Source organism: Pinus tabuliformis, chromosome 9 (assembly GCF_031772625.1).
Source record: "Pinus tabuliformis cultivar Carrire ecotype Pingquan chromosome 9, CPIR1, whole genome shotgun sequence".
NCBI lineage: Eukaryota > Viridiplantae > Streptophyta > Pinopsida > Pinales > Pinaceae > Pinus > Pinus tabuliformis.
In genome coordinates this window covers 1,424,647,025-1,424,671,936 of record NC_142307.1, presented here as the reverse complement: position 1 = coordinate 1,424,671,936, position 24,912 = coordinate 1,424,647,025, and the positions used below count along the sequence as shown (strand labels likewise).

The 24,912-nt window shown below is 39.6% G+C and overlaps 2 protein-coding genes and 2 pseudogenes across 2 annotated transcripts; all 4 read right to left on the bottom strand.

Annotated features, from left to right (window-relative positions):
- Positions 1–2,677: 2,677 nt before the first annotated feature.
- LOC149153892 (kinesin-like protein KIN-7I) lies at positions 2,678–4,360 on the bottom strand (annotated as a pseudogene).
- Positions 4,361–5,618: 1,258 nt separating this feature from the next.
- Positions 5,619–6,170, bottom strand: LOC149153891 (DCD domain-containing protein NRP-like). Its single transcript, XM_089443965.1, has one exon. The coding sequence runs from the start codon at positions 6,168–6,170 to the stop codon at positions 5,619–5,621; it is 552 nt and encodes a 183-aa protein (XP_089300091.1).
- A 5,830-nt stretch (positions 6,171–12,000) lies between these two features.
- Positions 12,001–15,268, bottom strand: LOC149153890 (heat shock 70 kDa protein 18-like). The gene is made up of 4 exons (XM_089443964.1): positions 15,230–15,268; positions 13,672–13,959; positions 12,930–13,412; positions 12,001–12,837 (listed from the first exon to the last, which is right to left on the bottom strand). Exons 1-4 carry the CDS (start codon positions 15,266–15,268, stop codon positions 12,001–12,003), a joined length of 1,647 nt encoding a protein of 548 aa, XP_089300090.1.
- A 2,974-nt stretch (positions 15,269–18,242) lies between these two features.
- On the bottom strand, positions 18,243–21,679 carry LOC149153889 (kinesin-like protein KIN-7I pseudogene; annotated as a pseudogene).
- Between the last annotated feature and the right edge of the window lie 3,233 nt (positions 21,680–24,912).

Below are 24,912 nucleotides of genomic sequence, written 5' to 3'. Positions count from 1 at the left end.
TCAGTTGGGGGCATGGCTACATTATTGTGGTTATAGAATATTTTACCAAATGGGCTGAACTGATGCTTACATACAACAATAGCGGTGAAATAACTCCATTATTTATTTTCAACCATGTTATTGATAGATTTGGTGTTCCATAAGCTATCATTACAAACCATGGTGAACATTTCCGAAATTAAATGATGTTTGAACTTACTGCCAAGTTTGGCCTTCAGTTCCTAGATTAATATGTTTGTGCATCAGTGTGGAACTGTGGGTTTTAGTGTTCCTTAGTTCCTTGAAGTGGTTCAACAAGTAATATAGCTTCTCGAGTGAAACCACACCCGTGGGGATGAGGTTGTGTTTACTGTCATCAGTTGTGTCTTGCAGAGACTGCTCTTTCACATCTTCATTTATCGATGCATCTTTGAAGACATCAGCGTTGGCCATGAAGTGTAGTATTTGTTCATCATCATCAAAAAAGCATAAATTAGTGATGTTTTCAGCGATAGATGGCTTATACAAATTTTCAACAGAAAATATATTCCTAAGTGATGTCATCTTAGTGGTTGCATTTTCCAAAGCATCTGTAGTTGCATTATGCATTCTTGGTACAAATATGATATTGAAAGCATGGAAATTAGAGATAATCCACCATACCTCTTGTTGGTAACTCTTAATATGAGGTGAAACACAGTGCATGGTGTTACGTACCTGACGTACCACAATCTCTGAATCACCTACCACTTTCAACACAATAACATTGAGGCTAATGGATTTTTGTAAACTCAAAACGAGTGCTTCATATTTGGTAGTATTGTTTGTGCACTTGAACTCCAAATGCTTGAGACTAAGTTCTTCCTTTTCCTTGGGTCTATCAAAAAAAACCTGGCTCCAAAGCCATCCTTTGTTTTGGATCCATCGAAATACAAGGTCCACAAGTCAATTGCACAAGAACCGCTTTCCACGCTAGTACTGCTAACACTACTGCTACTATTGTTACAATGTACTGTACAGGCCTCATTTCTATCAGTTGAGCAAGGAAGGAGACCCAACTGTGTGTCTGGTGGGGTGGGGCTTGGTTGTGCAATATAACACCCCAGCTATGTTTCTAATAATAGATTGTCAAACAAAAGGTTTGCAAAATCGAACGTTCATTTTGACCATCCAAGGGAGTAACGTTATGTTTCATATGTCTCTTTGACAACACCACTATCTAGTTGTTTCTACCCTTGTACGGAAGCCATAAGTGTGACCAGTCCGTAGCAAAGTATCCTTGCAACTTGTTGGACCAGTCTCTACTGAGAAATAAGCCATATTCTTCCGAGATGTCCACAATCATAATGTTGATGTTGTTGGCGCTCGAATCTGCCTCAGGCTGAAAGAGGAAAAACTCGAGGCAACATCAAACCAAGCTCAGCCTCGTAGCTAGCCCTACGAGGACAGGAGAGGGCTCTCTCCAGTCAATCTTGATAAAATGAGCAATAGGGTGCGAGATGACTAAAAATGGGTACTGATTTTAGGCTAGTAAATAGATAGGACAAGGGTATTTTGATAAATGACTGGGTTTTCTGGGCAGCGTGGGATTAAGGGACAGCATGAACAGAGAAGTTAAATCAAAGACACAGATTATCTCCTGAGGCAAGATAGGCAAGAGATTTAACATCAAATTTGAAATACTGTGGAGCGGGTGAACTATTAAGAGGTTGACAGGGGCATAGAAGATGAATCCTTGTCAAATAGAAGAAAACATTAAATATGAACACTTTCCCAAGGCAGAGCAATAAATTGGATTCTGCCTTTATCACTTTAAAATCATTCAGCTGAAAACGTTTATGAATGAACTATGAAACAGAAACAAGAGACATATAAAACAGGAGAAGAAACACATGCTAAATTCCTACTGCAAGGATCTCATGAAACATAGTTGTACCATTCAATTATTTCTCTATCAAATCTGTAAAATGAAGCACTGGGTTTTTTCGTCCCACACTTTCCTCAAAAACTCAGAACCCTTTACACATAATTTTCATACAATAAATAGACTCAGGAATGGGAAAACAGATCGATTTGAGAATAGGGGCCATTTCACCTAAAATCATGAGAATATGAAAGTTCTGCTCTAAAAAGGAGCAGCGTTACATTTGTTTGTTGATGGCCAATTAAAAGACAGAATCTAGAGCGTAGACCCTTTGAATTGCAACTGCAGTTAAAAATATACCATCGGTTCCTATCTTTCTGTTGCGGTGAATCTTCACCTTACGCAGGCCCTTTGAATCAAAAACTAAATTTTCAATAAATGGTTTTCGACTAAAATTTCGCCTTTAATGAACGCACCCAGCTGCAATTTTCTCGTGCCCCTCAGCTAGAGTTTCTCTTTAGATTATTATAATTTTCCTTTTCAAATGGACCTTTTGCATTTTCATTTTCTTCATTGGCCAGTTCCATGAGACTATCTAAATCTCGCTGCATGTGTAACTTTTCCAACTCGAGTGTTTTCACCTTATCCTTCAAGTTGTTTTTTAATCATGGAGCCTTCAAATTCCCATGCAATCAAACTCTCACCTCCTATATAGGCAGATTGACCATGATGGAGTTTAACGACTTTAGGTTGCCTTGCAATAGCTTCAGCTTTGGCTAACTGTTTCTTCAAATCTTCTATTTCACAATCCTTCATTTTTCTCTCGTTTTCATGTTAACATTCCAAATCTTGGAAGATTCTATGCATTTCCAAAAGTTGATCCCTCAACTGATTTATGGGCATGTTCTGTATTGACAACTTCCCCATCCTGCCTATTACATGAAGAGAAGTACTTGTATCTGGAAGAGTATTCTCAACCCATGAACTGGGAACATCAATCTTCTCTGTTGGAAACCCCCGACCAATAGCACCAACATGCTGCCTTGAACAATTATCTATATCCAATTCTTGATTTTCACATAATTTCTCAAAAGGAGGTGGCAAATCCCTGTCCCTGCGTCCTGGAAAAATGTCCCTTAAAGGTTCTTTCGATGGCATATTATACTCCTCCTCTGTAAACTCTTTCAATGGAGCTTCTGGGCACCAAGTTTCACGCCTGATTTTCTTCTTGCCACATGTCTCTTTATCATCCCTAACTGAATACCAGACCATAGTGCTTAAGTTTTCAATCTTCTGAGCTTGCTCTTGTAACTGTCGTTCACATTCAGCCTGTGCTTTCTTCTCTTCATGCAACTCTAAAGCAATGCACTCCCTTTGTAATTCACTCTGCAACAATGTGTTGCACGGGTTCAATATCTCTTCTTCAAGATGCTCTGAATGAGATTCCTGCAACTTGGAACGCAATTCTTCAATCTCCCTTTTTTGTCACTTTAGCAATGCTGTATCAGTCATGATATCATTGACTTGAGCACAGTTTGTGACATGTAATGCTCTGCTTGCAAACTGAAGTGTCCCCTTTGTTTCATCAACATGAATCAAAGCAGGTGTAATATTACGAATAATTGCATTTTTTGCATTACCACCCAATGCAGGTTGTAAAATTCGAGTGAGCTTGCTATCACGGTATGGTACATGTCCTCTTTGAGTTTCAACACCTTCACTCAGCTTCTTGATAACAGTTCCTAGAGCCACTAGACTCTTATTTATATGTGATCCCTCCTTCAAAACGTGCACCTTCAGCACCCGTCTTTGCAACACGCTCTGAGCCAGCTAAATCCACTAAATTTAGGACTGATATATGAACAACATCACATGACATGCCAACAGAATCACTTTCATTCTGATCCCTGCTTTCAATACCCTACGAAAAATAGTTTGAGATTTTTTGCTGTAAGCATTCATGTTTGTCTCCCCAATGTGATGGTGCCATTCTACAAACTCCATAAGTTGGATGACTTGCTCTGGGTTTCCAACAATTTCCTCCCTCAAGCCAGCTACAAAGATTCCACGCTCTACACTCTCATGTACTTGCAACTTTCGATGTTCAGGAACCAATAAGTCATTGATTTCTTCATTGTAAATTTCTCTATAAGACACACGAATAAGGAACTCCCTATCCTCTGCCTCCCGAATGTTATTAAACACATTGTGGATAGCAAGAGGAATAACACCAGGTTCAGCAGCAGAGCCTCGCATTGTGTGAGTTTTACCGCTACTGGTTTGTCCATAGGCAAATACCGTCCCTTTGAAACCTCGAACAACTGCAGCTACGATGTCCTTAGTGCAGGATTTGTATATATCTACTGTTTTAAACTCTTGGTCAAACACTTTTTCGAATTCGAACTTTGGTCCTTGATTAGATAAACAAATAGTGTTGCCTGTAATTTTCCATGGACTAGTTACTATTTCCTTGTTGTTGACGGGCCTCAGGCGAACTAATACTAAGATCCTCTCCATTGTTGGGATAGAACGATTGCGACAATCCAATCACACTCTTTCATCTGTTTCTTTGCCAGGGTATATGTCTTTGTGGCTTTTCGGGTTCTGACTTATCACCTTCCCCGTTTGAATCACAACCAATTTTTTATAATCAGCATCCAGATGTCTAGTTTTACAAGCATATCTTCCAACGTGTCCTAAGAGCATTTCCTAGCTGCTATATGCTCTATATTATTTCCATCCTTTTTTGAGCCCTCTTGCGCTTGACTCTTTCCATTTGGCGCTGATGTAGGCGAGACTGCGTTTGAAATATTTTGTCCTCATAGAACCCAATAGCTTGAATAAAATGCTCCACTCGCTTCAAAATTTCCTCTCCTGAATCTTTCAAATAATCACCCATTGCCTTAAAATCTTTCTTGTATACCGCCATCAGCAAGTTAATTGCTCCCTCACGGATTTCCAATGTAGACTTGTGTGGTAGGAAATCATTGCTGATGAAGAAATAAATAAAGATAAAACTCATCAACAAGCTGTTTCAAAGTCTATTTGAAATGGAGGGTTTGGTATAATTAGTTGGTAGTCTCTTGTCCATCTATCATTTGAATAAAAAACCAATTTTCAATAAAGTTAGCTTTTAAACTAAATTTCGCCTTGAATAAAGGGAACCACCATTTCCAGCTGCGATGTAGCCTGCAATGCCAGATGTAAGAGTATACATAACTCCAAAAGCCGTATATAGGGCTCCCCCTTCAGCAATGCAACACCTCGCATGGCAATTTGAACTTGAAGGCGATGTACCCCATTGCCAGGTTCAGCATTCCGTTTTTTCCAGATATCAAGTGTCTTACGAATGGTTCCATTTGGCCTAAAATCACATATGAAGCAGCAACTGGCAATTAGGCCTTTGACACAATAGTTGGGAGTTACACCTAAATATGACAACTTTTGTCGAGTATTCGGGCACATATCATGACCTTCACTGAACCACTTCTCTATGCAGACTCGTTCATACGTTTGTCCAGAGAAAATAATCACAGGGTCAGACATTAATTTCAAGGAAATTGGACATCTGAATTCTTCAGGAAGTCCTAGCAGCATGCCTATTGAATTTTCAGAAGTTTTCTTGGTTTCTAAGTCCAATGAATGAGGTTTGGATTCATGTTGAACACTCTTTCTTCCATTCATGTTAGCTTCCTCTCTACTTCTTGCCGCTTCTTCCCTTAAAATTCTTGATTCCCTTAGCAATCTGTCCTCTCTTTCAGAACCAAAATCTAAATTACTGCCACGTCCATTCATTTGATGTTGCCTGCTCTCTTGCAACATTCATGAGAAATAGGCGTGAAAGAATTTTGACCTGCTCTGTACTGAGTTCAAACTTGAATTTGTTTCCTCCATAGACATAATTATCTTTGATGGCCTTCTTGAATATTTCATCAGACAATGGTACACAATCCTTATCAATACGAAATCGAACCTGAGCAGGAAATGACCTCCAGGATGCTCTGAATGCATTTTGTTCTGACTCGTTGCCACCCGCTGATGTAGCTTTATAAATCCCATACATTAATCTTATGTCGGAGTCAAACAAAAATAGTTTCATTCTGGGATGAACATTTTGTAAAAGCTCCAATTTAGCTGATGGCATGCCAAAAACATGATATCGGAAACAATCCTTCTTAGTTGCTGAGTTGCACATAAATATCAACCCATCAAATTTATTCTTCATACGAGAGACTCCATTAGGATTTCTTGCGACTGCAACATCTACACGAACTTCAAGTCCTTTATTTGTGCACTTGTCTTGACTTTCGTTATTTGGTTGTGCCATAGTGTTCCTTTACAGTGAGAGACCCCAGAACATGAATTTTCTTCAGCAGCTACACGGCCTTCAAAAATCTGACGCAAGTTAGAGGCAGTTTCTTAGAGTTTGAGGTCTCTGGTCGATTAATAAGCTCAATGTGATCCTCAAACATTCATCCCAAGGTGAATTCATTCGTTTTTTGAGCAATTGGAGTGAATCTGCGCAATTCTCAGGCTTCCTGGCTGTGTGCGCCGCGCAGCACACCCAGTGCGTGTAAATTTCCACTGCGGAACAGGTCCCTATGCGCCGCGCGCACCCAGTGCAGCGCGCCAGTCATCCTATGCGCCGCGCTGCCAATTTCATCCTTGTTTCCTTTGTGGATCACCAACATTGAATCCCCCCTCATAGGGCCTTAAGTCCTCAAGGAAAATCACACGGAACCTTCCATTAATTTTTTCTTTTTGGGCACTTGCTAGCCCATGAAGACCTCTTTCTATCCTTATGCTACCATAGCAATCATACAGTTCAAGTTCTTCAACCCCTCCATGAGACTTGCAGACAATTGCGAGCATATTCTCCTAAATTGTCTTTTACAATATTCACACAATTTTGATCTTGCCTAACCTTTGGAATTGTGATGATTATCAGCTCTAAATATTCATCAATTTCTGACTATACCAAATATAGTCGTTCTAGTTATCTACGATCATTAAGACATTTTCCCTCTATTTGGAGAATATTTTTCTCAAAGTAAACAAGTGAAATTAATGAGTATGTTGTCAGGCAGTCCTATATGTGATTTCGAATCATGTCTAAAAGATCGATAGTACCCTAGAAAAGATGATGTTTCACAATGCTACGCCAGGGGCTTCTAATACCTTCAAAGTGCAAGATTTTGAAACAAATGTTTCCCTCTAAAAGTGAAGTTTCTTTCTATGGAAATCTTTTAGATATTCCAAGTTTCTTTATCTCCAGATGTATCTGCTCTTCAAGTTTTCTCCAAGAAACATACAGTAGCTATGTCATCCTCCGTTGAATAAGCCACATGGTACATTCTCTGCCTTTATATAAAGGAAACACTATATTCTAATCGGTGGAGTTCATCTTAGTTCTGTCCTTCCAACATCTGACATGGTTGCAGCATTATCCTGTAGATCTCCAGCTTCAACAAAATCAAGAATATGCCATCTTATTTATGGAACTTTCAATACTTATGATAAGTCCTCCTGTTTACATAGACTGATGGAGCTATGAACCTAGCAGGATGACCAGGGCCTGTATTCGAAGTACTCCATTATGGAAGACTTTAAAATGCAAATTTATTACAAAAAAAAAATTGTAGATTTCTTCTCCAAAACAGAGTTTTGGAGAAGGATCATTTTCGTTCATTACTGATGATGAACTCTTGAAGTAAGAGACTTATTCAACCTCCCTTTGGCCTGCAAGCATTATTTCACACTTCTGGAGACAAAACCCTGGACTCAAGAAGTAAAATGACTCTTTTTGACCAAAATGGCTTTTGATGACTGCAAATGATGAGAAATGAACCTTGGTGAATTTGACTCTGACAGAGGACTGACAAGATTGAGTCTAACATTGGCTCCAATTGGGATGGAAGCTATCGCTCCGTGGAGGTGCCAAGAACTACAGATATTTGGGTGAGCAGACAGTGCCTTCATCTATTGGGATATGGAGTCCATTATTCCGACAAACCAACATGACTCAATTTATCGACTGAAACTTGACTCAAACTGACTCAATGCAAACTGAAATGACTAAAAAACTTGACTCTAGAAAACTAACTCAAAGTGGCAAAGACCTGAACTTAAAACTTAAGGCTGGGTGGCAGTACCTGGCCACCCGTGTTTCTTACAAGGCAATATGCGATCAAACTATATCAAAATGCCAATGCAACCAATCAAGAAGATGGCTTCTTGATTGATTCTTCCTATCAGATCTACTGGTCAACAATACAAACTGATCACTGGGCATCCAAAAACATAGTTGACCAGGATCTCCTTCATCACTGAACACTAACAATCACCTTCACTACTGGCTATAACAAATTTGCCATTGGATCATAAAAAACATGAAGATTTGCTATTGCCACCTCCTGCTGAAGAAACAAGGTGTCCTTTGCTTCAAATTCTGATCTTCCTTCATCATGTACTTCATTAAAAGTATGCTCCTGGGCTTCAGAAAACTCTGAACAGGTAGATGAGTAGATATATTCTTGGAAAAACATTTCAACACATGAAACATATGAAGAAGAATCTGAATGGAAATCTTGAATGTTTTGATCTTCTGCAGTGTAAATGTACTGTAGGTTATCTTCATATGATATGATAGCTAGGTTTTCATGTTCCTTACTACATTCATTAATCATAAGAAAAGAATCTTCGGATGATTCTTGAAACTCAAGCATGACATCTCTATCCTCTATCATAAATTCATCCAGAGAAACTTTTTCACCTGCCTGAACGAAGATATCCTCTTGTTGTTCATGAATTGGCTGGATTACCTTGGTATGGAGGTTGTGTTCTAATGAGATGATGGAAGTTAAGCATGTAACTCTGCTTTCTTCGTTTGAGGCAGCCTCAACAATGCAATTCTCTTCTATGAGATTCGGAACAACATGTTTTTCCTCATCACAATCCGTCTCTCGATCTGGTTTATCATCATCTTTTTCGGAGATTGGAACATCATTTTCCTGCATATCCTCATTTATTTCAACCAAATCTGAAATAGTACTTATTTTTTCATCATTTTCAGTCATATGGAAATCTTTAACCTGCTGATTTTGATCTTGCTGCAAAGTTTCCTCTACGAATTCTGTAGACTGCTAAAACGGATTTTCATACAATGCTTCCATGATCTCTTCATCCATGAAATTATCATCTTCACGATATTTCTCAAGACTTTCAATAAAACTATGAACATGGCTACAACAGTTCTGAAATAAAGTCAAGGATGGATATGATTCTTTGTACCTTTCAAAGAATACTGCATGAAAATCCTTTAAACAATAAATAGTAGCAGGTGGTAAACTTTCATACCAAGATCGGGCTTCGTCTTCCAAGGTAGCCATAAACATTTTCATCAAGCAGTCTTCAGGAAAATTGATCTTTAATCTACGCACATGAATTTGAAATTTCACCAGATGAAGAGCAGCATCATTACCTTCCACATTTCTCAACACAGGCAAATTATTTGACCAATCTACCTTGGGCATTTTATTTGGAAAACCTGGGATGTGATCTCGGCTCATGGGAGCGTATCTTCTTGAAATCCGATCCATCTTGAAAATCTTACCGCTACTGATCCCTCTGCAGTGGAGTCACCATGAAGCACCGGATGCTGGATTCTTCAGTGAAAGGAGTCTCTAGGTGAATGATTTCAGCCGTCTTCTTATGTCTGATCGTTGTTCACCATCAACAATCAGCCCTGAACTTGAGATATGTACTGGAGCAAAACAATATTCAAGCAAACCATTTTCGTCCCCAGTATGGTCGCCACTATGTTAGCGCTCGAATCTGCCTCAGGCTGAAAGAGGCAAAACTCGAGGCAACATCAAACCAAGCTCAGCCTCATAGCTAACCCTACGAGGACAAGAGAGGGCTCTCTCCATTCAATCTCGATAAAATGAGCAATAGGGTGCGAGATGACTAAAAATGGGTACTGATTTTAGGCTAGTAAATAGATAGGACAAGGGTATTTTGATAAATGACTGGGTTTTCTGGGTAGCTTGGGATTAAGGGACAACATGAACAGAGAAGTTAAATCAAAGACACAGATTATCTCCTGAGGCAAGATAGGTAAGAGATTTAACATCAAATTTGAAATATTGTGGAGTGGGTGAATTGTTGAGAGGTTGACAAGGGCATAGAAGATGAATCCTTGTCAAACAAAAGAAAACATTAAATATGAACACTTTCCCAACGCAGAGCAATAAATTGGATTCTGCCTTTCTCACTTTAAAATCATTCAATTGAAAACGTTTATGAATGAACTATAAAACAGAAACAAGAGACATATAAAACAGGAGAAGAAACACATGCTAAATTCCTACTGCAAGGATCTCATGAAACAGAGCTATACCATTCAATCATTTCTCTGTCAAATCTGTACAATGAAGCGTTGGGTTTTTTCCTCCCACACTTTCCTCAGAAACTCAAAACCCTTTACACATAATTTTAATACAATAAATAGACTCCTGAATGAGAAAACAGATCGTCCAAAAATGAGGGAGTTGTTTCAAACTAAAATCATGAAGATAGCAAAGGAGTTGTCCATCTGTTCTGAAAAGGGGCAGCGTTACATATAAAATCTGATGATAATCAATGCAGAGGCAACAACTGTAGCTGTATATCCTTTCTGAATCGTAACTGAAGCCAGGAATAGACCGTCTACTCCTATTTCGATGTTTTTGTGGCATTCGGTCTTTGACTATTCACCTTCCCTTGTCATTGAATAAAAACCAATTCTTAATAAAAATGGTTTAAATTGAGATAACGACACATGTTCGATAGGAGTTTAGCTTCTCCAAGTAATCGCATATTATGGCCCTTCCTAACTCAGCAACTTTAATTTCACTTCACATTGCTGATATCGTTGGAAGTTCAACAATCTTTTCAACAATAGACATATCTTGTGGAATAACTGAAGCAAAAACTGTATATTTTCTATCCCATCCATCATGATTTGCAAGACTGATGAAGAAAACAGGCCCACCATCAATCCAAGCTACCGAACCTCTCTTGATACTTGGACAAGCTTCCTTAGGCACCTCTACAAAATCTGCACCTCGAGTTTCAAGTGTGCCTTGCAACAAGGCATACGGTAGACCAGGTGGACACTGAAAAAGGCGATCTCCAATTATATCCCAGTTCTTACCTCGTTTCTCTGCTGTGACAGATGTCTCTGTTTATTTTTGGCTTTTGGTAGGTGTCGATGTCTCTAAAAGCATTTCATTTCTGGAAAATGCCTAAACGTTTCTGGCATTATTTCCTTGTCTACGTATTGTTCAAAGGTGATGCCATCTGAAGGTTATATAGAACAATATTGCGATCAATGGCAGTTGTCACAAATATATCTTTCTCTATAGGGATATGTCGATATGAACAATGCTAGCACGACTTGCAAATGACTCCAATTTACCAGTTACTCTATCACCAGAGCGAACACCAAAAGCGAGTAACAGATCATCTTTATCCGCTGCCTGTTCGTCTTACATGTTCTCTTCCAACTAATTGTTTGTTTCAACATTTCTGGACTATTATTTGATGCATTCCCCACAGAACGTGTTGAGTATTATTCCATCAGCTATTAACGTGCCTTGGACTTGATTTATTGTATTTTGAAAAAAAAAAATCCGATGGATCTGTAACTAAGCAGAAACTGGGCAGCTCCTTCAACTACAACGGTGGCATTGAGGAATACTATAGGCTTTCTGGGTCTCCCAATGTGAAACTGTAAAGGATGTGGGTGCAACAGAAATAGAAACACCAAAGGGTGCACTCCAAAGAGCCTTGTAACTCTCATTTCCTGCATTATTCAGAAATTTCCTCTCAATGGTACGAGAATTGATCAAGCTAGCTACTGTGATTGAAGGAACGTTGAGGTCAGAACTAATTCCAACGTTTGAACTACATACAGCACCGGTGTCATTGAGAACAAGAGGAGAAGATCCATTTATGGTACATAGGAACACAATATAATCTTCATAACCTGCATTGAAGATGAGTCTGGGATCCACGGCAGCAGTTGGATTCAAAAATCCACCTTTCATGTCAAAAGGTGTGGCTGGAATTGCATCAGCATCTGGATTGCATACTTGTGTCATTCAAGGTCGCCTCCTTTATGCACTGCTTACTCTTGCACTTTCCTGATTGTCATACGCATTAACATAGTTTCCCTCCCTGCTAATGGAAATTTGTGTATTTCTAGGGATCAATACGCTCATAATACCCCCACCAATTTCAACTCCTAGACTGAGGGGAGTGACATCTCGAAGTATGAGGTGTGCTGCTGTGCTATCGCCATTCAACACCGCAGCCTGCACAGAAGCACCATAAGCTACAGCTTCATCAGGATGGATGGACTTACACAACTCCTTCTGGCCGTCGAAGAAAGCTTTAAGCAACTCCTGCACTTTGGGTATTCGCGTAGAACCTCCCACCAACACAACGTTGTCAATTTGGGCTTTACTCATTCCAGTGTCCTCCAAGCACTTGCCAACAATTTCAATGCATTTTTCAAACAGATCCATGTTCATCTGCTCAAACTTTGCTCGCCTTATTTTAGAATGAAGGTCTTGGCCTTCTTGGAGACAGGGTACTTCAACGATGGCCTCCACAGAGGAAGACAGCTCTCTCTTGGCTCTCTCGCATGCACTGCGAAGCCTCCTAAGCGCTCTTGCATTTGAAGATATGTCGATTTTGTATTTCCTCTGAAATTCCTGCACAAAATGGCTGACCATTCTGTTGTCAAAATCCTCACCTCCTAGATGGGTGTCCCCTCCAACTGCCTTCACCTCGATTTTGTGCTTTTTAATATTAAGCACAGCAACGTCAAAAGTCCCTCCCCCCAAATCGAAGATGAGGACGTTCTCACCATCGTCTGATGAATAAGCTTTCCTGTCAAACCCATATGCAATTGCAGCAGCTGTCGGTTCATTTAATAATTGTAAGACATCCTGAAGATGAACCATCGTTGCTAGTTCGAAACGTCGATGGAAAAGAATCCTTATACGATGGATCCGAAAGAGAATCTAAACAATTGTAAGACATCCAAACCTGCTATCTTCCCTGCAATTTTAGTGGCCTGCCTTTGAGAATCGTTATAGTAAGCAGGAACGGTAATCACGGCTTTACTTACCTGACAACCGAGGTATTGTTGGGCGATTTCTTTCATGTTATGCAACACCATTGACGATATTTCCTCAGCTTCAAAGGTTTTCTTTTCTCCTCTGAAGGAAACTTGGATGAGAGGCTTGTCATTAGGTCCGCGTGCAATAGAAAATGGCCAGACACACTTATCACTTTGCACAGATGAATCTGAGAAGCGCCTGCCAATCAACCTCTTGGCATCAAAGACGGTGTTTTCAGGGTTGGTAGCGGCTTGATTCTTGGCAGGCTGCCCGATAAGGCGTTCATTTTGTGTGAAGGCAACCATGGAGGGAGTAGTCCGATTCCCCTGTTCATTGGCGATGATATCAACTCTCGAAAAGAAAACAGAGCATTGAGTCCAGAGGATTTGGCACTGACTGAACTAATATTATTAGCATAATTGGTTCATTCATAAAGCAACTTCCTTAATTTGATGAAGCTTTGAGAAGTCGGCCAATATTGTTGAGTTGCCTTTAGATTATAAGATGATATTTTCCCCTCCCTAAACTCGAATAGCTTATATATGTGCATGATTAGCCCGTCCAGATTGAGTTTGGCATTTTCTTTTGTCCCTGCCTTAATCATATGGTTGGACGCTGTTGGAACTCTGTTAGAAGAGGGTGGAATCCTTTGAAGCTAACCTGGATACCAGAAAGAATCGAAGATGTGAGCGCCCGCAAAAAATGCAACAGAGCATTTTTCACACGTATTCCTCGAAAAAGAGCCGCCACCAAATTCACCTTCTTAGGGCTCTGTTTTATTTTCTTTAGAACTGCTTGAACCGTTCTCTTGCGCTGAACAGAGCTCTTTTCTTTTGTTTTGTCACTTGAAAGAGCTGGAACCTGTGACAAGGGTGAAGGCACTGGTTGTATATTTGTCTCAGATGATGCTTTTGCATGTCGTTCCCACGAAGTTGAAATCTCCAGGTACTAAACCACCACCTCAATTCACTCGCACTAGTATAGACCTGAAGGAAAGTCTGAATCCAACCATTGTGTGATGTATGTATAACATCCATGGATTGTGGGAACTTGCTATGGAAAAGCTATGAAATTGACCATATGATGAAGCTTGGGAGTGTTCATCAATTAGATGGCTCTGAGCACGTCTAAGATCTCTGTGGGGTTGCTTGAAACGTCTTGAGCAGCAAAGACCGAGTCGATTTAACTTTTTTGGAGGAAACGACAAAAATTTTGTGTTTCGGCTTGTGCGCCGCGCACACCATGTCGTCGCGCCCAGCCAACTTTGCACAGTGGAATGCGGCTATATGTGTTGCGCACTCCGTATGCGCCGCGACCAACGCCCAGTGCGTTGCGCAGACAAACTTACCCTTAGTCTCGGCATTCAAAAACTATTTTGTTTCATCCATGATTTGTCTTGAATTCAATGATGTTTTTTACATGCATATGGATTTATGAATGTGGTAAATATCATATATAAAAAAAGGACTTTGAATTCTTTTTTTTGACAAACCAACTTTATAATATGGAAAACTTTGGCACTTTGCACTTAAACCCTGTTTTTTTTTCCACTTTGATTCCTAATCTGATGATGAATCTCTGTCTGTCCTTTTTGCAAGGATGTTTGGCATGTGATCTTGGCAGAAGATGACCAAGGCTGCGCCTGAAACATTGAATGTTTGAAAGCTTTAAAAAATTACATATTCTCTTACAAAAAACAAAATGTGACGATTTCTTCTTCAAAACTCTGTTTTGAAGAAGAATCATTCTCGAGCCTTATTGATAATGGACAAACAGAAATGAAGACTTACGGGAGACATCCTAATGGCCTGTGGGCGTTATTTGACTTCTGGAGACAAAACCCTGGACTCAAGAATTAAAATGACTCTTTTTTACCAAAATGGCATTTGATGAATGCAAATGACGAGAAATGAACCTTGGTGAATTTGACTCTGATAGAGGACTGACGAGGCTGAGTCTAACATTGGCTCCAATTGGGATGGCAGCTCCAGCTCCTTGGAGGTGCCAAGAACTGTAGATATTTGCGTGAGCAGACAGTGCCTTCGTCCATTGGGCTATGGAGTCATTTATTCCGACAAACCAACATGACTCAATTTATTGACTGAAACTTGACTGAAACTGACTCAATGCAAACTGAAATGACTGAAAAACTGACTCGACAAACTGTACTCGAAAACACTAAGACCTGAACTTAAAACTTAAAGCTGGGTGGCAGTACCTGACCACCCGTGTAATGTAACCAATCAAGTAGATGCATTCTTGCCTAATTCTTCCTCTCAGATCTTCTGGTCAACAGTACAAACTGATCACTGGGCATCCAAACACATAGTTGACTATGATCTCCTTCATCACTGAACACTGCAATAAACACTTTCACAGCTGACTGCAACAGATTGGCTATTGGATCCTGAAAATATGAAGATTTACCTCTTGCTGAAGAAACAAGGTGTCCTTTGCTTCAAATTTTGATATTCCTTCATCATGCACTTCAGTAAAAGTATGCTCATGGGCTTCAAAAAACTCTGAATAGGTAGATGAGCAGATCTCTTCTTGGAAAAACATTTCTACACATGAAACATATGAAGAAGAATCTGAATGGAAATCCTGAATGCTTCGATCTTCTGCGGTGTAAATGTACTGTAGGTTATCTTCATATGATATGATAGCCAGGTTTTCATGTTCCTTATTACCTTCATTAATCATAAGAAAAGCATTTTCGGATGATTCTTGAAACTCAAGCATGACGTCTCTATCCTCTATCATAAATTCATCCAAAGAAACTTTTTCACCTACTTGAACAAAGATATCCTCTTGTTGTTCATGAATTCGCTGAATTAACTTGGCAGGAAGGTTGTGTTCTGATGAGATGAGGGCAGTTAAGCCTGTAACTCTATATTCTTCATTTGAGGCAACCTCAACAATGCAATTCTCTTCTATGAGATCCAGAACCACATGTTTTTCCTCATCACAATCCGTCTCTCAGTCTAGTTTATCATCATCATTTTTGGAGATTGGAACATCATTTTCCTACGTATCCTCATTTGCTTCAACCAGATTTGAAATAGTACTTCTTTTTTCATCATTTTCAGTCATATGGAAATCTTTAACCTACTGATTTTGATCCTACTGTAAAGTTTCCTCTAAGAGTTCTATAGACTGTTGAAACAGATTTTCATACAATGCTTCCATGATTTCTTCATCCATAAAATTATCATCCTCATAATATTTCTCAAGGCTTTCAATAAAACTATAAACATGGCTACAGCAGTTCTGAACTGAAGTCAAGGATGGATATGATTCTTTATACCTTTCAAAGAATACTGCATGAAAATCCTTTAAGCAATAAATAGAAGTAGGTGGCAAACTTTCACACCAAGATCGGGCTTCGTCTTCCAGAGTATCCATAAACATTTTCATCAAACAGTCTTCAGGAAAATCGATCTTCAATTTATGCACGTGAATGTGAAATTTCACCAGATGAAGAGGAGCGTCATTACCTTCCACATTTTTTAACACGAGCAAATTCTTTGACCAATCTACCTTGGCCATTTTATTTGGAAAACCTGGGATGTGCTCTCGGCTCATGGGAGAGTATCTTCTTGCAATCCGATCCATCTTGAAAATCTTACTGCTACTGATCTCTCTGCAGTGGAGTCACCATGAAGGACTGATTGCATGGATTCTTCAGTGAATGGAGTCACCAGGTGAATGATTTCAGTCGTCTTCTTATGTCTGATCATTGTTCACCATCAACAATCAGCTTTGAACTTGAGATATGTACTGGGGAAAAACAATCTACAAGTAAACCATTTCGTCCCTAGTATGGTCGCCACTATGTTAGCGCTCGAATCTGCCTCAGGCTGAAAGAGGCAAAACTCGAGGCAACATCAAACCAAGCTCACCCTCGTAGCTAGCCCTATGAGGGCAGGAGAGGGCTCTCTCCAGTCAATCTCGATAAAATGAGCAATAGGGTGCGAGATGACTAAAAATGGGTACTGATTTTAGGCTAGTAAATAGATAGGACAAGGGTATTTTGATAAATGACTGGGTTTTTTGTGCAGTGTGGGATTAAGGGACAACATGAACAAAGAAGTTAAATCAAAGACACAGATTATCTCCTGAGGCAAGATAGGCAAGAGATTTAACATCAAATTCGAAATATTGTGGAGTGGGTGAACTGTTGAGAGGTTGACAAGGGCATAGAAGATGAATCTGTGTCAAACAGAAGAAAACATTAAATATGAACACTTTCCCAAGGTAGAGCAATAAATTGGATTCTGCCTTTCTCACTTTAAAAGCATTCAGCTGAAAACGTTTATGAATGAACTATGAAACAGAAACAAGAGACATATAAAACAGGAGAAGAAACACATGCTAAATTCCTACTGCAAGGATCTCATGAAACAGAGTTGTACCATTCAATTATTTCTCTGTCAAATCTGTACAATGAAGCGTTGGGTTTTTTCCTCCCACACTTTCCTCAGAAACTCATAACCCTTTACACATAATTTTCATACAATAAATAAACTCAGGAATGGGAAAACAGATCGATTTGAGAATAGGGTCCGTTTCACCTAAAATCATGAGAATATGAAAGGTTTGCTCTAAAAAGGAGCAGCGTTACATTTGTTTGTTGATGGCCAATTAAAAGATAGAATCTGGAGCGTAGACCCTTTGAATCGCAACTGCAGTTAAAAATATACCATCAGTTCCTATCTTTCTGCTGCGATGACTCTTCACCTTACGCATGCCCTTCAAATCAAAAACTAATTTTTCAATAAACGGTTTTCCACTGAAATTTCGCCTTTAATGAACGCACCCAGCTACAATTTTCTCGTGCCCCTCAACTAGAGTTTCTCTTTAGATTATTATAATTTTCCTTTTCAAATGGACCTTTTGCATTTTCATTTTCTTCATTGGCCTGTTCCATGAGACTATCTAAATCTCGCTGCATGTGTAACTTTTCCAACTCGAGTGTTTTCACCTTATCCTTCAAGTTGTTTGTTAATCATGAAGCCTTCAGATTCCCATGCAGTCAAACTCTTGCCTCCTATATAGGCAGATTAACCATGATGGAGTTTAACAACTTTAGGTTGCCTTGCAATAGCTTCAACTTTGGCTAACTGTTTATTCAAATCTTCTATTTCACAATCCTTCATTTTTCTCTCGTTTTCATGTTTACATTCCAAATCTTGGAAGATTCTATGCATTTCCAAAAGTTGATCCCTCAACTAATTTATGGGCATGTTCTGTATTGATAACTTCACCATCCTGCATGTTACATGAAGAGAAGTACTTGCATCTGGAAGAGTATTCTCAACCCATGAACTGGGCACATCAACCTTCTCTGTTGGAAACCCCCGACCAATAGCACCAGCATGTTGCCTTGAACAATTATCTATATCCAATTCTTGATTTTCACATAATTTCTCAAAAGGAGGTGGCAAATCCATGTCCCTGCGTCCTGGAACAATGTCCCTTAAAGGTTCTTTCGATGGCATACTATACTCCTCCTCTGTAAACTCTTTCAATGGAGCTTCTGGGCACCAAGTTTCACGCCTGATTTTATTCTTGCCACATGTCTCTCTGTCATCCCTGACTGAATACCAGACCATAGTGCTTAAGTTTTCAATCTTCTGAGCTTGCTCTTGTAACTGTCGTTCACGTTCAGCCTGTGCTTTCTTCTCTTCATGCAACTCTAAAGCAATGCGCTCCCTTTGTAATTCACTCTGCAACAATGTGTTGCGCGGGTTCAATATCTCTTCTTCAAGATGCTCTGAATAAGATTCCTGCAACTTGGAACGCAATTCTTCAATCTCCCTTTTTCGTTGCTTTAGCAATGTCGTATCATTCATGATCTCATTTACTTGAGCATAGTTTGTGACATGTAATGCTCTACTTGCAAACTGAAGTGTCCCCTCTGTTTCATCAACATGAATCAAAGCAGGTGTAATATTACGAATAATTGCAGTTTTTGCATTACCACCCAATGCAGGTTGTAAAATTTGGGTGAGCTTGCTATCACAGTATGGTACATGTCCTCTTTGAGTTTCAACACCTTCACTCAGCTTCTTGATAACAATTCCTAGAGCCATTAGACTCTTATTTATATGTGATCCCTCCTTCAAAACTTGCACCTTCAGCACCCGTCTTTGCAACGCGCTCTGAGCCAGCTAAATCCACTAAATTTAGGACTGATATATGAACAACATCACATGACATGCCAACAGAATCACTTTCATTCTTATCCCTGCTTTCAATACCATACGAAAAATAGTGTGAGATCTGCTGCTGTAAGCATTCATGTTTGTCTCCCCAATGTGACGGTGCCATTCTCCAAACTCCATAAGTTGGAGGACTTGCTCTGGGTTTCCAACAATTTCCTCCCTCAAGCCAGCTACAAAGATTCCACGCTCTACACTCTCATGTAATTTGAACTTTCGATGTTCAGGAACCAATAAGTCATTGATTTCTTCATTGTAAATTTCTATGTAAGACACACGAATAAGGAACTCCCTATCCTCTGCCTCCCGAATGTTATTAAACACATCGTGGACAGCAAGAGTAATAACACCAGGTTCAGCAGCAGAGCCTCGCATTGTGTGAGTTTTACCGCTATTGGTTTGTCCATAGGAAAAGACCGTCCCTTTGAAACCTCAAACAGATGCAACTACGATGTCCTTAGTGCGGGCTTCGTACATATCTACTGTTTTAGACTCTTGGTTAAACACTTTTTCAAATTCGAACTTTGGTCCTTGATTAGATAAACAAATAGTGTTGCCTGTAATTTTCCATGGACTAGTTATTGTTTCCTTGTTGTTGACGAGCCTCATGCGAACCAATACTAAGATCCTCTCCGTTGGTGGGATAGAACGATTGCGACAATCCAATCACACTCTTTCATCTGTTTCTTTTCCAGGGTATATGTCTTTGTGGCTTTTCGGGTTCTGACTTATCACCTTCCCCGTTTGAATCACAACCAATTTTTTGTAATCAGCATCTAGATGTCTAGTTTTACAAGCATATCTTCCAACGTGTCCTAAGAGCATTTCATAGCTGCTATATGCTCTATATTATTTCCATCCTTTTTTTAGCCTTCTCGCGCTTGACTCTTCCATTTGGCGTTGATGTAGGCGAGACCGCTTTTGAAATATTTTATCCTCATAGAACCCAATAGCTTGAATAAAATTCTCCACTCGCTTCAAAATTGCCTCTCCTGAATCTTTCAAATAATCACCCATTGCCTTAAACTCTTTCCTGTATACCGCCATCAGCAAGTTAATTGCTCCCTTATGGATTTATAATGTAGACTTGTGTGGTAGGAAACCATTGCCGACAAAGAAACAAATAAAGATAAAAATCATCAACAAGCCATTTCAAAGTCTATCTGAAATGGAGGGTTTGGTATAATTAGTTGGTAGTCTCTTGTCCATCTGTCATTTGAATAAAAAACCAATTTTCAATAAAGTTAGCTTTTAAACTAAATTTCGCCTTGAATAAAGGGAACCGCCATTTCCAGCTGCGATGTAGCCTGCTATGCCAGATGTAAGAGTATACATAACACCAAAAACCATATATAGGGCTCCCCTTTCAGCAATGCAACACCTCGCATGGAAATTTGAACTTGAAGGCGATGTACCCCATTGCGAGGTTCAGTATTCTATTTTTTCCAAATATCAGGTGTCTTACGAATGGTTCCATTTGGCCTGAAATCACATATGAAGCAGCAACTGGCAATCAGGCCTTTGACACAATAGTTGGGAGTTACACCTAAATATAACAACTTTTGCTGAGTTTTCGGGCACATATCATGACCTTCACTGAACCACTTCTCTATGCAGACTCGTTCATACATTTGTCCAGAGAAAATAATCACAGGGTCAAACATTAATTTCAAGGAAATTGGACATCTTAATTCTTCAGGAAGTCCTGGCAACATGCCTATTGAATTTCAAAAGTTTTCTTGGTTTCTAAGTCCAATGAATGAGGTTTGGATTCATGCTGAACACTCTTTCTTCCATTCATATTAGCTTCCTCTCTACTTCTTGCCGCTTCTTCCCTTAAAAGTCTCGATTCCCTTAACAGTCTATCCTCTCTTTTAGAACCAAAATCTAAACTACTGCCACGTCCATTCATTTGATGTTGCCTGCTCTCTCGCTACATTCGTGAGAAATAGGCGTGAAAGAATTTTGACCTGCTCTGTACTGAGTTCAAACTTGAATTTTTTTCCTCCATCGACATAATTATCTTTGATGGCCTTCTTGAATATTTCCTCAGACAATGGTACACAATCCCTATCAATACGAAATCAAACCTGAGCAGGAAATGACCTCCAGGATCCTTTGAATGCATTTTTTTCTAGCTCGTTGACACCCGCTGATGTAGCTTTATAAATGCCATACATTAATCTTATGTCGGATTCAAACAAAAATAGTTTCATTCCGGGATGAACATTTTGTACAAGCTCCAATTTAGCTGATGGGATGCCAAAAACATGATATCGGAAACAATCCTGCTTAGTTGTTGAGTTGCACATAAATATCAACCCAGCAAATTTATTCTTCATACGAGAGACTCCATTAGGATTGCTTGCAATTGCAACATCTACACGAACTTCAAGTCCTTTATTTGCGCACTTGTCTTGACTTTCGTTATTTGGTTGTGCCATAGTGTTCCTTTGTAGTGAGAGACCCCAGAACATGAATTTTCTTCCCAAACAGCTACACGGCCTTCAACAATCTGATGCAAGTTAGAGGCGGTTTCTTAGAGTTTGAGGTCCGTGGTCGATTAATAAGCTCAATTCGATCCTAAAACATTCGTCCCAAGGCGAATTCGTGCGTTTTTTGGGCAATTGGAGCGAATCTGGGCAATTCTCAGGCTTCCTGGCTGTGTGCGCCGTGCAGCACACCCAGTGTGTGTAAATTTCCATTGCGAAACAGGTCCCTATGCGCCGTATGCACCCAGTGCGTCGCGATAGTCATCCTATGCGCCGCGCTGCCAATTTCATCCTTGTTTCCTTTGTTGATAACCAACATTGAATCCCCCCTCATAGGGCCTTAAGTCCTCAAGGAAAATCACACGGAACCTTCCATTAATTTTTTCTTTTTGGGCACTTGCTAGCCCATGAAGACCTCTTTCTATATTTATGCTACCACAGCAATCATACAGTTCAAGTGCTTCAACCCCTCCATGAGACTTGCAGACAATTGCGAGCATATTCTCCTAAATTGTCTTTTACAATATTAACACAATTTTGATCTTGCTTAACCTTTGGAGTTGTGATGATTATCAGCTCTAAATATTCATCAATTTCTGACTGTACCAAATATAGTCGTTCTAGTTATCTATGATCATTATGACATTTTCCCTCTATTTGGAGAATAATGTCTTCAAAGTAAACAAGTGAAATTAACGAGTATGATGTCAGGCAGTCCTATATGTGATTTCGGATCATGTCTAAAAGACCAATAGTACCCTAGAAAAGATGATGTTTCACAATGCTACGCCAGGGGTTTCTAATACCTTCAAAGTTCAAGATTTTGAAACAAATGTTTCCCTCTAAAAGTGAAGTTTCTTTCTATGGAAATCTTTTAGATATTCCAAGTTTCTTTATCTCCAGATGTATCTGCTCTTCAAGTTTTCTCCAAGCAACATACAGTAGCTATGTCATCCTCCGTTGAATAAGCCACATGGTACATTCTCTGTCTTTATATAAAGGAAACACTATATTCTAATCGGTGGAGTTCATCTTAGTTCTGTCCTTCCAACATCTGACATGGCTGCAGCATTATCCTGTAGATCTCCAACATCAACAGAATCAAGAATATGCCATCTTATGTATGGAACTTTCAATACTTATGATAAGTCCTCCTGTTTACATAAACTGGTGGCGTTATGAACCTAGCAGGATGACCAGGGCCTGTATTCGAAGTACTCCATTATGGAAGACTTTAAAATGTAAATTTATTACAAAAACAAATTTGTCGATTTCTTCTCCAAAACAGAGTTTTGGAGAAGGATCATTTTCGAGCATTATTGATGATGAAACTCTTGAAGTAAGAGACTTATTCAACCTCCCTCTGGCCTGCAAGCGTTATTTCACACTTCTGGAGACAAAACCCTGGACTCAAGAAGTAAAATGACTCTTTTTGACCAAAATGGCTTTTGATGACTGCAAATGACGAGAAATGGACCTTGGTGAATTTGACTCTGACAAGACTGAGTCTAACAGATGCACTGAGAAACTCGCCCATCAGACAATAACCAAATGACCACGTCTTGGAGTTCACCAATGGCTGGTACACATGTTCAGTCAATTTAGATGATCTGCGTAGTTGTACTTCTCCGTTTCACATTAATGTGTTTAGTGATGGAGAGTGGCATGACATTGATTGATGTGCCAGAATCAACCAAACAATTGTGGACATCGAAGTTGAATATTACAAATGATAACAAAAATGGTGGGTAGAGCGAGTTCACTTCTTCCATGTGAATCATGTTGAGCATATTAGATGCGAGTGATCTGGGATACTTTCTCAGCCCCTTGCTGGAAGAGGCACACTATCTTTGGAGGTTTTCCCAAGTGCACCCAAAATAATATCCCACTAACCTATGAGCTTGGTTAACTCATAAAGAGAGACGTTCACACAGGTATTTTTCATATCATCAACAACATTGTAATCAAGAGTGGGAAGACACACCGAGTTTTCTAAGGGTATACTTGTGTTCGTGTTGTCTAGTGGACTTCTTTTTACTTTGCTTCTCACAGACATACTTTTGGATGTAGTTGTCTTCCCGAACATTCCTTGTGTTTTATATATCGAGATGACCAGGGGATCCATTATTTTGAGCATATGTTGTCTCACCTTTTCTCTCAGAATATCAAAAACAGTTGGGGTCCCTTGACTCCCCAAACTATATTGATTGTTCCACTTTGGGGTCGGACGGTCACTCAAAGGTTCCTTCTCAGTGGTTGTTTTCTTCTGGGAAGCGTTAAGACATTGATACATGTTGATTACATGCCCAACACTTGAAGCGGCATTAGATGCAACATTTTCCTCTTCATCTTTATCCTCAGCCTAAACCTACTCACTGTCTTTAAAATGATCAGTCAACCTTGTAGACATGGTGTTCATTAAATGGTTCCATTATGGACAAGTCTTTTTTGAATGTCTATCTTCGTGGACTGTGAAAAAGTGATCCGTTGCAATCTTGTCTAGATGGAGCACAATGTTAGAGCCATGCATAGACTTAGTCAGGTGACTAATGTTGATGCCTAATGTCACATTCTTCTTCTACGCAAATATGGGAGCCCTACTGCTCACAGATATCTCGATCGTCTGTTTCTTGAGTTTAGACACTTCGGTTGTCACGGACTTGACAAGACAAATAAGGTTATCAATTTCACTTGCTTCCTTTTCCTTTACCTTACTCATAGCATCCTGAGACCTCCTACCCCTGTCTATGGATTCCTTATCTAGTTCGTCATCTAAAATGACTCCAATAGCACGCAGGCCTTTCTCCACATCAATTTCCTCTTAGCCATTTTCTAAAGGTTTTGGTTTCGCAACTCACTTGATGAATTGTGCAATGTTGGTCGACAGTGCAGACGTGTAGTATTCAACTATGATGGAATCGTGAGGTTTGGTGTCTACAATGAACTTGTTCAAGATAAGGTTAAACCTCTAGTTAAATTCTTTCACTTTTTCTTTCTACTCCATCTTGAGACTACCCAACTATTTCAACAACATGGCACGGGCTTTGTCGTCTGCAAACTTCTAAATGAAAATTCCCTTGAAGAGCCCCCAGTTTTGAATGGACTTGATAGGAAGGATATGGTACCATACAGCTACTCTGCCATCTAAGGTACATGGAAATATTCTACATGCAACATCATCATAA

Bases quoted from the DNA above. Each gene is read 5' to 3' on its own strand.
- LOC149153891 (XM_089443965.1), bottom strand. From the start codon at position 6,170: ATGGCACAACCAAATAACGAAAGTCAAGACAAGTGCACAAATAAAGGA.
- LOC149153890 (XM_089443964.1), bottom strand. From the start codon at position 15,268: ATGCATCTACTTGATTGGTTACATTACACGGGTGGTCAG. The intron at 13,960-15,229 runs GTACTGCCACCC...GTGGTGGTTTAG, and splicing joins TACATTACACGGGTGGTCAG to TACCTGGAGATTTCAACTTC. The intron at 12,838-12,929 runs GTCTTACAATTG...GTTCATCTTCAG, and splicing joins GGAAGATAGCAGGTTTGGAT to GATGTCTTACAATTATTAAA.